At 39.0% G+C, this 13,346-nt stretch overlaps 2 protein-coding genes across 4 annotated transcripts; one reads left to right on the top strand and one right to left on the bottom strand.

The window, feature by feature from the left end:
• Nucleotides 1-1,744: 1,744 nt before the first annotated feature.
• Nucleotides 1,745-7,616, top strand: chrna10a (cholinergic receptor, nicotinic, alpha 10a). Of its 3 annotated transcripts, XM_048265622.1 has the most exons (5): nt 1,745-1,877; nt 3,600-3,745; nt 4,030-4,184; nt 5,402-5,934; nt 6,180-7,616. In XM_048265622.1, exons 1-5 carry the CDS (start codon nt 1,820-1,822, stop codon nt 6,884-6,886), a joined length of 1,599 nt encoding a protein of 532 aa, XP_048121579.1. In that variant the 5' UTR covers nt 1,745-1,819; the 3' UTR covers nt 6,887-7,616. The 3 variants fall into 3 exon arrangements, with proteins under 3 accessions (XP_048121579.1, XP_048121580.1, XP_048121578.1); XM_048265623.1 differs by lacking the exon at nt 3,600-3,745 and having other exon boundaries at nt 1,810-1,877; XM_048265621.1 differs by lacking the exon at nt 1,745-1,877 and having other exon boundaries at nt 3,388-3,745.
• Nucleotides 7,617-9,238: 1,622 nt separating this feature from the next.
• LOC125308361 (olfactory receptor 52E4-like) lies at nt 9,239-11,076 on the bottom strand. The gene is made up of 2 exons (XM_048264817.1): nt 11,031-11,076; nt 9,239-10,187 (listed from the first exon to the last, which is right to left on the bottom strand). The coding sequence occupies exon 2, from the start codon at nt 10,169-10,171 to the stop codon at nt 9,239-9,241; it is 933 nt and encodes a 310-aa protein (XP_048120774.1). The 5' UTR covers nt 10,172-10,187; nt 11,031-11,076.
• Between the last annotated feature and the right edge of the window lie 2,270 nt (nt 11,077-13,346).

The following is a 13,346-nucleotide window of genomic DNA, read 5'->3' as shown; positions in this document are numbered from 1 at the left end:
AGTTGTGGGCAGAAGAAATAGTTGAACAGGATCTGTAGAGCCAGATTGTATGTTTAAAGCCTGAGACAGAGTATATAGTTTAAAAGTTAAATGTAGATAGTGTAATGGATGTTGATAGGCAGATTGTTTAATGGATGTTGATGGGATAGTTTAATGGGTAGATGAGTGAATGGTTTGAAGAGGATGAATGGATAGAAAGTTGGATGGAATGTGCCTTATATCCTTGTAGAATGGAGATATACACAGAGAGAGTTGGCCTAATTGAGCAGAAAGCAGTTGATACAGGTGCAATCAGTTTAACTAGCTTTTTGATGGGACCTAGTTGAGTAGCTGGAAGTTGATACAGGTGCAAATCAAGTTAATTAGCCCATTATGATGTCATAGTCCCCATACAAAGTCTATGGGGAAAAATAAAACTTGTTTTTTTATTAATATCTCAAAAAGTATAAAGTTTACAAAAGTGAAAAATACATTCCTCAAGTCTCCTTTTCAAGACCTACGTTACAACGTTTGAACGAAGTTTCTACGTTAAACGGTTGAAGCTGAATTAGACGCAGAAATTTGGTGGGAAGAAGAAGAAGAAGAAGAAGAAGACTTCGGAGAACAGAACAGTGCATTTTCATGCACTGTAATGATGATCATGGCTTTTATACCTTTACAATAATGGCTTCACACTTATTTTGATGATAACCAGACTTATAATCGATGTTAACCTGGAATAATGCTAAAACTATGTTGACGATGTTAACCTGGTATAGCTGATACTGCACTATATTGTTCCGAAACAAACATGAGACCCTGTTGTCAGTTTTCAGCGAATTGGGCACCCCATGCAGTAGCACTGGCTGAATACCCTGTACATTGAAAATAGAAGGAAAGTAAGTAATTTCCTATGTTGTGTTACTTTAACAGAGAGTGGAATACTTTAAAAACTGATGAGACCAATGAAGAAAAGCTACAGGGAGATGTGTAGCCTTTAGTCATTATTTTAATTTCAGTCATACTTGACATACAATTGAATTTCCCCTTGGTGATCAATAAAGTATCTATCCATCTATCTATCTATCTATCTATCTATCTACAACAAGCAACTACTCTGAAACTGTTCTGTATCCTTTAGGTTATTATTTCCCAGAAATGTAAGTCTTTTACTCTGTGTGAACAGGGTCTCACACTTTGTCCCCCACACATGTTGTAGTAGGTTATAAGCAGCCTATCTAGACTATACCATTGATGACTCCGCTTTCTCTCAAGTAATAATTGAAAATGGATTATGCAGCGCTACCCCGTGGTTATGAATTGCAGGTGCAGGTAATGTAGTGACAGCTGTTTGTTAAAAATGAATAGTAGCTATAAGTCTGCAGTAGTCCTTCATTTGACAAACCTTTGGCTGTTGAGATTAGCCTATATGTGAACAATTTCATAAATCTCACTGAAAAGGACTATATAGTATGGTTACCATTGTCCTCGATTTCCATGAAAATTGTGCTTTTCTTGACGCTGAGTAAGAAAGACATATGCTATTGAATACACGCTGTTTTGATTCTGAGAGATGCGTCCTTTTTGAGGTCTCTACTCTAGACGTGCAGAACAGATGGGGCTCGCATTTTTACAAGTCTGTCCTCTCAGTCTGTCACTGAACTTGAGTAGCCTACAGTCATGTGACGTCCTGATTAAACGATGCTGTGCTGCTTTATCCTAGTCCGTCCTGCGCTTGTCAAGCCTGGCTGTTACCTACATGTATAGGCTATCTGTAGGAACATTTAACTCTTAAACTAGAATTGTAACCGCATGCAGTCGAGGAGTAATTTCCAAAAAGATGAAGCCTCGTGGAATATATGCACTTCTTCTTTTGTTTTCCGTGCATTTTATACCAGGTAATAGGCCTACATTATGCCAACTATCTCTTAACTGCTACACGTATTTGTAAGCCTAAAATGATGCAGTTAACAGATGGTTTCACAGAGTTTTTATTGTTGTTAGTTGTGCAATAGCAATATGCAAAACAATTGTAAAACACGTGTCAAAAAAACTGTCAATTTGTAGAAGATATCAGGATGTTTCACGCACGTTGCTTTGAGCATCTTCTAACCAAATTGCACTTAAACTCCCAGTTACATGATATCACCTTAAAATGTCATGTGGAAGTAGGCCTAGGCCTACATTGTATTTCATTCATTGTTGTTATTTACAGAGAAATGAAAAGTCTAGACACATTTAGTTGCTCTCACTGTTTTCTCAGGCACGTTCAGACGTTTTAAGTATTTGCTGCGCAGGGCTGATTAGAGTAATCCTCCTGCCTTTCTGGACTATTGAGGGCTTTACTGAGATGACAGAGCTCTGTGAACATCTGGCCTGCCCCAATCCTCCTATCCTCAAAGAGTAGCCTACTACAAACGGATGCTAGTTGTTCGCGTTAGAATAATCAGTTTTCACATGGCGTTTCACATTCATTTATTTGGTGACAGGTGACAGTTTTAAGATGTGTGAATGATACATCCTTGCAGGGAATCGGACATGATGGAATTGTCAGCATTTTCAAATGCACCATCCTTGAATTTAATCATATTTAAAATATCCATGTGTTTATACAATACATGTTTTTTGTATAGGCCTACATATATTTTATAGCAGATGTTATATTCATATATGTGATCAGAGAGACCAAAAGGAAGGCTATATCTACTTGCTAGTGATGGCAGCTTTACTTTATCTCTTGTTTGCTATAGCCTCAAATGGTTGGTAATCTACCAGCGTAGACCTTTCTGCTCGGGCCATCTGGCACAATAACATGCTTTCTATGTCAGTACAAGGCACAGGCATTTCTTGAAAAAACAAACAAACAAACAATGCTTTGATGGAAAAAATGCTTTGCCGTCCATCCAAAATAGTAATAATATTTCCTGAGGAATGGAGTCTTCTTACTTTTCAGGATGTGTTTTCACAGTCTTAGTAGTTCTTGTCATTCCATGAAAAGATACAGCAAATGTTCAACAAAATATATCAATAGTTACTACATCTAAAAATGTGATAGCAGATCACACTGTGATCTATGGTGAAGTGATGACATTCAGGACCTCTGGAAAAACTTTCACTTATCATCTTTTTGTGTGTAAAATGCCAACTTGAAAAGCGGTTCTTGGGACTCCAATGGTGGTTCTAAATATAGTATAAGTATATATACTCTTTTGATCATGTGAGGGAAATTTGGTCTCTATCCCAATCCATGAATTAGTGAAACACACTCAGCACACAGTGAACACACAGTGAGGTGAAGCACAAACTAATCCTGGCACAGTGAGCTGCCTACAACAACAGCGGCGCTCGGGGAGCAGTGAGGGGTTAGGTGCCTTGCTCAAGGGCACTTCAGCCGTGCCTATGGTCAGGGTTCGAACCGGCAACCCTCCGGTTACAAGTCCGAAGCGCTAACCAGTAGGCCACGGCTGCCCCACTTTTCTTACTCACTTATTAAAACAATCTTTAATACTCCTAATAGAATATCTTTATTTCCAAAATACAAATTATTATTTTTTTAGACATGGCATTTTTAAAATGTGATTTCTTACTATGTCTCTCTGTCTCTGACTGTTGTATCATAGCCTGTCGGAGTGCCCATACAAGTTATGCTCAGAAGCTTTTGAAGGATTTATTCAGTAACTACTCGAATGCTCTGCGGCCGGTGGAAGACACAGGAGACATCCTGAATGTCACCCTTCAAATCACCCTGTCACAGATCATCGATATGGTAACATTGTAATAATTATTGTGATTATAATGTCATCAGGTCCAAGGCTGATCAAGGATGATCAGGACAGAGTCAATGCTTGCAATATACTGCAATTAATTAAACTCATTTCATAAAATTAATAATAGGTAGTTGTAATCCCCCCAAGACATATATACACATATGTGCAACAAAATGTAAAATGCATTATTTAATACATGCACACAGAATGTAATCCTTATCAGGACGATGGAATTTGTCCTGATACATTTCATATTTCGCATTTTATATGCCTTCTTTTTCAGGATGAACGTAACCAGATTCTCACAGCGTATCTATGGATACGACAGGTGTGGATAGATGTGCACCTAAGGTGGAATAAAGATGATTATGATGGACTCGATACCATCCGTATACCTAGTAGTTATGTATGGAGACCTGATATAGTCCTATATAACAAGTAGGTAAGAATGGTATTGATTTTATCAGTTGGCAACATATTCCTCCTTAATACTGGCAGAGAACTTTCACTCTCGGGAAACTTCCGGTTTCTGAACTGGTTGCAGTTCCTTCTCTAGTTCCATGTGAGGGCGCTCGCGGGCGAGTGCAGAATGAATGGAGGTCTATGGAGCTGTACCCCTCAAAATCCACTTTTCTCAGGATATAATTTTTTGTCTAATTTGAATGTTGTATTTGAAAGGGGAGGCAAAGGAAATACACACTGCAGATTATGATATTTTTTTTAAGTCGCTTATTTATTCTAAAAAGCCTGTCAAAAGTGCCAGTGAGTCATTCATTAGCAGAATGTGTTATGGGCAACAACGATCCAACCTGTAAGAAATCTAAGGACATAAATACTCGTTCATTCAACTTTTGACCTATAATCCATATTGAACTTGCAGAAACTACAATAAAATCTGCGATTTTTCAACGACAATCAGGCGAAAGAGACAAATTTAGCCATCTAGAGACCCCCATTCATTTTGGACTTGCCCGCAATCACCCCCAGTGGAACTCTGGTGGAACTGCAAACAAATTCAGTACAATGGGGCTTAATAGGGCCTGGGCCTTAAAAGGTACAGGAGCACTTTAGTGGGTTTACTCATGGAAGACCCATATCTATTTTTATATCAAAGACTTTAGTATGGCTCTTCTTCATGAGGATTAACAGTGTACTGGTGAAAATGTGAAAAAGCTGGTCTAAAGCTAAAACATTAGATTAGTATCATGCCATACTGTACAGAGAGGGTTTTCATATGGCACATGTAATAGACTACAGTTAATGTTTCGGGATACTTAAAGGAACCGTATGTAAGAAATGTATTTCAATTAATCATAAAATGGCCCTGATATGTCACTAGACATTAAGAAATCATGTTCATTTCAAATACTTATATCACTGACAACAGTAGTCCGGTCAAGATATTGTCATTTATTGTCATGTTGTGTTTTGGCCTGATGCGCCCCTCTACCTATCTACTAATCACAAAGTCAGTAGTGTTAGGCATCTGGATTTGCAACCTCAAGTCAGGGGGGAGGGGGAGGGGATACACCGCTCTACAGTAATTTGGAAGTGATTGCAGTACCAGTTTTGGCCACAATCTTACATATGGTTCCTTTAAAGAATCCCTGTTGTCGTCCTTGACAGTATTTCATCCCTTTCTTTCTGTAATGCAGTGCGGACCAACATTTTACGGGCTCAATGGACACTAATGTGGTGATTCGACATGATGGTCAGATCATGTGGGATTCCCCTGCAATCACCAAGAGCTCCTGCAAAGTGGATGTCTCCTTTTTCCCCTTTGATGCGCAGCAATGCCGCTTAACCTACGGCTCCTGGACATACAATGGCAATCAGCTGGACTTGCTGAATGCAATGGAAACAGCTGACTTGGCCGACTTGGTAGATAATGTGGAATGGGAGGTGCTCGGTATGCCTGCGAAAAAGAGTGTGGTTCTGTATGGGTGCTGTGCAGACCCTTATCCAGATGTTACCTATACTTTGAAACTCAAACGCCGGGCGTCTTTCTACGTGTTTAACTTGCTCATCCCGTGTGTAATGATCTCATTCCTGGCACCGTTAGGCTTTTACCTACCCGCTGATTCAGGGGAGAAGGTATCTCTGGGTGTAACAGTGATGCTGGCCCTCACCGTGTTCCAGCTTCTGGTTGCCGAAATTATGCCACCATCTGAAAATGTGCCTCTCATCGGTAACTTTTCATTTAGTACTTGGAAAACTTAATTGGAGGGTGTAAGTTGTTAGAATGTTTATGCTGCCATAAATACATATACTGCATATTTTACAGTTCAAAATGTCACATTGTTTTGAACTAAGGAGGTCAATCTACACTTAAACTTGAACTAAGGAAATCAATCTACATCTTAAGTTCAGTCAATTGTTTATTTGTATTTTTTAAAATGCATCTCTGACTTTTTTTTGTATACATTTCTATAGGGAAATACTACATAGCCACAATGACCATGATAACAGCATCCACAGCCTTGACCATCTTCATAATGAACATTCACCACTGTGGCCCGGAGGCGAAGCCAGTCCCCAGGTGGGCCAAGAAGTTCATCCTGCAGTACTTGGCCCGCATCTGCTTTGTGTTCGAGGTGGGCGAGAACTGCATGATGCCCCAGCCTGAGAGACTGGAACCTCCGCTGGACAAGAGCGCCGCTGACTGCAGGATGAATGGCCAGGCGGGCAGAGAGAGCATCGTGAGGGTGGAGAGGCCACAAGACGAGATGTCCCAGAAGATCCTGGAGCAGGACGAGGACGGCGACCAAGTCCTGAGCCCCGCTGGCTCCATAGGTAGGAATCCCACGAACCGCTACACGGCGTGGAGGAACGGAGTGTTCATGAGCATGGACTGTGGCGACAGCGCTGAGGGGGCCCCAAGGCGAGCGCGATGCAACGAGCTGGGATGCGAGAGAGGCGAAGGGAAGGAGGCGCAGTTTAAGAGCAAGTGTGTGTGTGAGCAGCAGGAACTGCAGAGGAATATTGAGTACATTGCCAACTGCTACCGAGACCAGAGGGCTACCCAGAGGCGGACCAGTGAGTGGAAGAAAGTCGCCAAAGTGCTGGACCGCTTCTTCATGTGGATCTTCTTCATCATGGTGTTTCTGATGAGTCTGTTAATAATGGGCAAGGCCATCTAATAATAAAGATTACTCACACTGACGGAACACTGAAAGGCAGATACACCTTTGGCCCAAAATACTGTATCAAATTGTATTTTGTAAATTGTAAAAAGTTATTACATATTGATGAAATCTATTGTTTTGTGGTTAAATGAATATATTCCAGGGATCTCTTCATTCACCTCCATATTACCCACCAGATCACAGATTCAAATGACACTTTTTTAAATGACGGTGTAATGAGACATTAGTAGGCTAGTAATTATTCGCTTATAGTAGATTTGTAGCTTCCTTGTCCATGTGCATTAGTTTCCTTACATTATTGCTCTTTGGTACCTATGGCTTGATTTATACAGCACATCTTAATGTACTGTTCCAGTTTTTGCTTGTTTGAGGTTTTTTGACTGTATGCCCTTACCTGCCTGGGCCATAGTGGTGCTGCGGTTAGTGTCACCACTTAGCATGCAGTCGGCCAAGATTTGACTCCTGAATGCCATGAGGCTTTGTAATTGCTATAAAGGTAGAGTATCTGATACCTGGATTCACATGACATCCAAACTGCCGTACACAGGTTTCAATGGCTATTAGTCATATAGAAGTAGGCTAACTAAAAAAATAAATGTAAAAAAAAGACTCAAAGTGAAAAGGGACAGAATTTACCATGCTTTGTAAATGTATTAAAATGATATGTTAGATTGACACTTAGCACTGAAACTTATTTATTTTAATTAAATTAACTTATGCCTAACCATTGTCTCTGTCTTCTCCTTATTTATAATTATGCCAAGATTATCATCTAGTTATTATATGTGGCTAGACTTTATATGCAGTAAATAATGTAACATATTTAGTAGGTACAATATAGACAAGACTTAAAGGGAAACTTGGGATTAGCTATATTTCCCCCTCTGCTGGAGAAATTGTGCATTATGCTAGGCCTATTTCAAACTGTGGAAAAAGGTAACGATAAAGCACATGGATGTGTTTATTACAAGCTAGCGAAACGGTTAGCATAAGTTCAGCAGAACAATGTGGATGTTACAAGGTAAGAGACACGATTTAAAACGATTTTCTTGTTTCTCACTTCTCTTTCCGGTAGTCTCAATGTTGCAAGGTTGGTTTTCCACCTGGGGACGCTAGGGGCAGCGGGGAAAGTCACCATTTTCCCCGGAACAGCTCATTTAACCATCCAAATGATTTCTAAATGGGTTTAATAGGCTACATTGAGTTGCCAAGTGCCCCTTTAACTCTAAAGGCTAACTTAACACAGAGATGTTTTTATTTTTATACCCCTGTTGATAGGTCATAGAATCTGCATAGTGTGTCGGCCAAACTATAAATACATCATACATCATATGCTTTGTTTTTTATTTTTGTCTTATGAGTGACAGGCTACACATTCGGCTACAACAAGCTATAGATCTCACCTATGGTAGTTACATTTAGGAAAGGAAGGAGATGGCATTCATCTTACCACCAATCCCATCAAATGATGGGGACAGAGTGACATATCTGCACAACCACTTCTCTCACTAAGTTGGGATTCAACATCACACTGAGTATACCAATATAATACCAGGCAATTACTTCAAAATAAATAAGACTGTTTAAATAAAACAAAAAATAAGTCTGTTTAAGCATAAAATACACAATCCTTATCTCAGTTGGCAGTGAATGACTCCATAACCTTGGCTTTTCGGTGCCAGTTGTGCCACAGGAATAAACCCGTTGGATTATTTATGATGTTTTGCAGGACATTCACACTGAGTGTAATTTCAATATATTATTACAATGGTAATGCTTAAACTGGCAAGGTAGATTGCATGACTAAGAATTCTTGAAATTGTGCTATTTTCCTAATATATATCACGTACACGTGACACTCCTTATGACAATGTCAAATGTATTGGTATAGTGGGCGAACCACTTCAAAAAAAGCAAATGTGTTCATTTTCTAATCTCTACATACTGAATAGTATACAGTGATGTAGCTATGTATGATATTGTGTATGTTACTGTTACAGCATACCCATTATAGCTGAATAACTACTGTAAAATCATTTTAAAATAATTGTAAAAAACTATCACTTCAAATGGTGACTGATGCTTTTTTAGAACTAGTACACTTAACAATAAAAAACAGCTGATTATTTTTCAGCGAAGCAGTGATTATTGTATTTTTACACTAGAGGGACCTAGAGAGATTCATTGCTGAATTATTCACTGATGAGGCCCATTGTCTAAGATTTATAGGGACTGAAAGGTTTCATTAAATAGATACACAGTACATAAAATACACTGATATAATATATCATTAATATTGTATTGTTAATATTATTACATTATTCTTAAGATATAAATATTTATCCTTTAACTGGGTCCTTTTTTTCTACTAAACACCTGCAATATCTTGTTCCTTAAATGTTTAGTTTGTATACCATAAATAATGGGATTTAAACTACCAGGTACAATGTGAAAAAGAATAGCTACAAGTCTTCTTAAGAATGGGTACTCTGGAAACCGATGCATTATGACAATAATGAACCCAGCAAATAGCATTATCAAATACACAACTAAGTGACTGGCACAAGTCTGAATGGCTTTGTTATTAAGTTCTGCATTTTTCTTAGTCCAACATACGACAGCAATTCTAAAATATGTGACAGCAACGCTGCCCATTGAAGAGACCAGTAATACAACAGTGTAAAACAATCCAAATATATTATTAACAGACACATCTTCACAGGATAACTTGAACAGGGATGCATTGTCACAATAAAAATTTGGAATAACTGATCTACAGCGAGACAACCTGAGACTTAGGCTCACTAATATACCTACTAATGCAATTGCAAATGCCCAGGCAGATACAGACAAGGTCCACACTGCCTTAGCTGTCATTATTGCACTGTATTGCAATGGATTGCATATCGCAACATATCTATCAATGGCCATTATAATTAGAATGGTGTGTGAAGCTGAGCCATATGTGTGGGCACCAAAGACTTGTAAGACACAGGCATTAAAATGAATTAACCTGTTTTTAGAGATCATGTCAAACAACAGAGGGGGGAGCAAGAATGTATTACCAAGGATGTCGTTGACTGACAAGTTGCAAAATAGCAAGTACATGGGCTGGTGCAAGCTTCTCTCTACAATTATCATAACAATAATACCAATGTTGCTTATTATCAGTCCAATATAGACAAAGAGTAATGTGAAAAACACAGGATAAGTGGATGATTCAGGAATCCCTAATTCTTCCAGCAGGAGAAGGTCGCTGGTGGATGAAACGTTTTCCATCGTTGTACTTGTACACCTGTGGAAACAGAATCAAAATCTAAAATTATATTTTTCCTCTCTTTACAGTTTGTTACATCATATGGTTTATGTTGTTCATATGTTTACATTCACCTAGGATTAGGAATAGAACAATGTATAGCTACCTCTAGTAAAAAATAACAACAGATAACAATCCCAATTTTTAGTCAGACGCTTGTCTTGCTGAACTACTTATATTCTTCTTAGGTTCTCTGCCATGCAAATGATCCTCTGCGTCAGCAGTAGGAGGTAGCATGAGAAACATGAGTCACAGGCCCTCTTTGCAGGCCATCACCGTGTATTTTATGTAAATGTCAAGCAGGACATTTCATATCATTCACTGAATTTAACAGGTTCATCTTTTTCATTTTTGACAAAGGGCAAACATTTGTTGGTCAGCGAAATAAGCTGGGTTTCCATTCAACTCAATTGCATGTTTTAAACACATTAATGAAAGGTGAATTCACAGAAGATGTGTGGAAATGATTAGCCCTATAAGGGACAATAAAGGCTCTGTCTATCTAAAAGGATATGTAAGAGAGGGCATATGGATGCACTTCCATCAGATGTGTTATGTGTATTAAAAATCCCTGGCTACAGTTTTTTCTCTGCTCGAGTTTTAAGCCTGGTTCAAAGAACGTTCTGCGGACATTCCCAGAACCAAAGATTTAACCGTGCAGTCAAGAAAGTGTTCCTGAATGACCAAAATTGAGCCACCAAAACAAACCAAAATTGTTTGCTGGGATGCTTACCTGTATACTACTAAATATATACAGATATAATATAATATAATATAATATAATATAATATAATATAATATATATTCTGTCAGGATCCCCACCTGGACTGTTAGTTTTGTCTTCCCCTACCTGTCAATGTTGTAACCATTCTTGTATGTTTTGTTGGCCTAGCTTGTGCCATAGACCATCTCCTTATATGGTCTGCACTCCTGTCTCGTTAGTTTCCCTCCGTTTCTGCTTGCACCTGTTCCCTGTTATTGTCTTGTTGGTCTCGTCCAGTCCTCTGTCTTTCTGTTAATTAGTCTGTGTATTTCTACCCCCCTGTAGTGATAGCGAACTGAAACTTTCTGAACCAGTGAAGTGAAGTGAATCTATAATTGTATCGAAAAAAGGTTCAGTACTGGAAGCTTCAGAAGTCAAGTCAGGATTTATTGATATAGCCCATTTCATACACATAACGGTAGCCCAATGTGCTTCACATAGTCATAACAATCACATATAAAAAAAATAAATAAATAAAAAAATAGATTAAAATGTCATGTCAATCTAATAAAATAGTTAAAATAATTTGGATCAAAAGTTATCTGCATTAACGCAACATCCAATAAGCTAAAACGCATAAATATTGTGGTTGCTATGCTGGTTGCTAGGGCAATCATGCTGGTTGCTATGGTGGTCACTAGGTTAGAAGGCCAGCGCCTCCTGAGAGGCCTGAAGGGTCAGTTCTGAGGTTGTTGGCTGCTGGAACTGAAAAATGGACTGCATTTTCTTAAAAGACAATGTGACTGAAGTGCGGGCAAAGTTTGCACAGAAATGTACGATTTTTCCCACCCTCATCGACCTTGTCATAAAACTTGTTTAAATGATCACACAACGCCTCCTTGCTGCTTTGTCATCTACATAAGCCTTTCTCAAACATCTTTGATCTGAGGCCCAGTCAAGGCATACTTTGGGGTCATAAGGCCCACCTACATGAACCCACCCCCTCCTCCCATCCCCCATCAAATTGTAATGATATTACAATTATTATTATTTTTATACTATATTGCTATACATGCACTTCAAAACAGTCAATGTTTAAAGTGCCAAGATTGTTCACAAAAGTTTGTGAAAGCATGCACATCAGAGTACTGCTTTACTAATGTAAAATATAATTAGGCCTACCGGTACAATAGTTTCATTGTTTTCGCATTGTTGCATGATGCTTGCATGAGAAATACTTCTCAAAACAACAGCAATTATATGGGTGCCGTTGTTTTGGGATGTTTCCCTCATGCAAGCATCATACACTGATAGAGTATATATATGCTATTTAATTACATTTCATTTGAATGCCTGAATGTAAGAATTCAGGAAACACAATACCAGCTTTTAACATTTCTGTTGTTTACTAGTTTATGTAAATCACATAGCACATGAACTGTTTACATACTACTGATAGTCCATTACTGTACACAATAATACTGTGCCCATTCATTGACATATTTTAAACATCAGGCGTCTTGTTTACACATTTAAACCATATTTGCACTTCGAATTTCGACTCCAAATTGTAGTAACTACTAGCCTGGCAGGCCATCCTATATCATTGAAATGTATAGTCTGGAATCGAACCATTTACCTCGCTTAATCCAAGGGGCGGGCAGAGAATTGTCTTTCAAACTGCCTAGGCATGCAATAGGCCAGCGCTACGACCATACCCGTATCCGGTCGGCAAAACGGCAAATACATCCTTCTTCGAAAGGAATTACTTAAGTGCATTGTGTTGCTCAACTTTCAAAGAAAAGCACAAGTCCAACTCCTCCAAAGTTGACGCCAACGCCGATTCAAACAACCGCTCTTCGTTAGCCATAGCCACCTTCCTTGTTGTTCACCGTCACAGGACTGTCGTTATCCTGTTAAGCCCGCCTTAAGACTCTCTAACAAAATAGAGTGCTGTGATTGGATGAAGTCCACGGCGTCAGCCAATAGAAATCCCTATGGTTTGATACTAGACGTACAGGCTGAGCAAATTAATTTGCCGCCGCTAGGGTGCGTCTAGATTTCTAGGCTAAGTAACTACATCTACGAAGTCTAAGGAAGATAACCAGGTAGTCTTTTCAACGATTACGTTGATTTTATGAGAACGCCAGCCCTCATAAAAGCAGTAACTGTTCATTCATTCCATAGACTGTAAAAAATATGGACAAAGCGTCTGTGATGTCACCCATAGATTTTCTGAAGAACGGTTATGAAGCCGCTGTCACTCCCCGATGTGAGTCGCTACCGGATGTGTCGCGCATGCGTCACTTTGCTACTTTGCGACTACCAGTGCTGTTAGCCACAGAATAATGACATTAGTGTACACAGCACAGCAGTAATGTATTATTTAGCGTAAGGCATCACATTTTCACGGCATGATCTCTAATGTCAGTTCT

The sequence above is a fragment of the Alosa alosa genome, chromosome 15 (genome assembly GCF_017589495.1).
Source record: "Alosa alosa isolate M-15738 ecotype Scorff River chromosome 15, AALO_Geno_1.1, whole genome shotgun sequence".
Taxonomy (NCBI): Eukaryota; Metazoa; Chordata; class Actinopteri; order Clupeiformes; family Clupeidae; genus Alosa; species Alosa alosa.
This window is presented reverse-complemented; position numbering and strand designations above follow the sequence as displayed.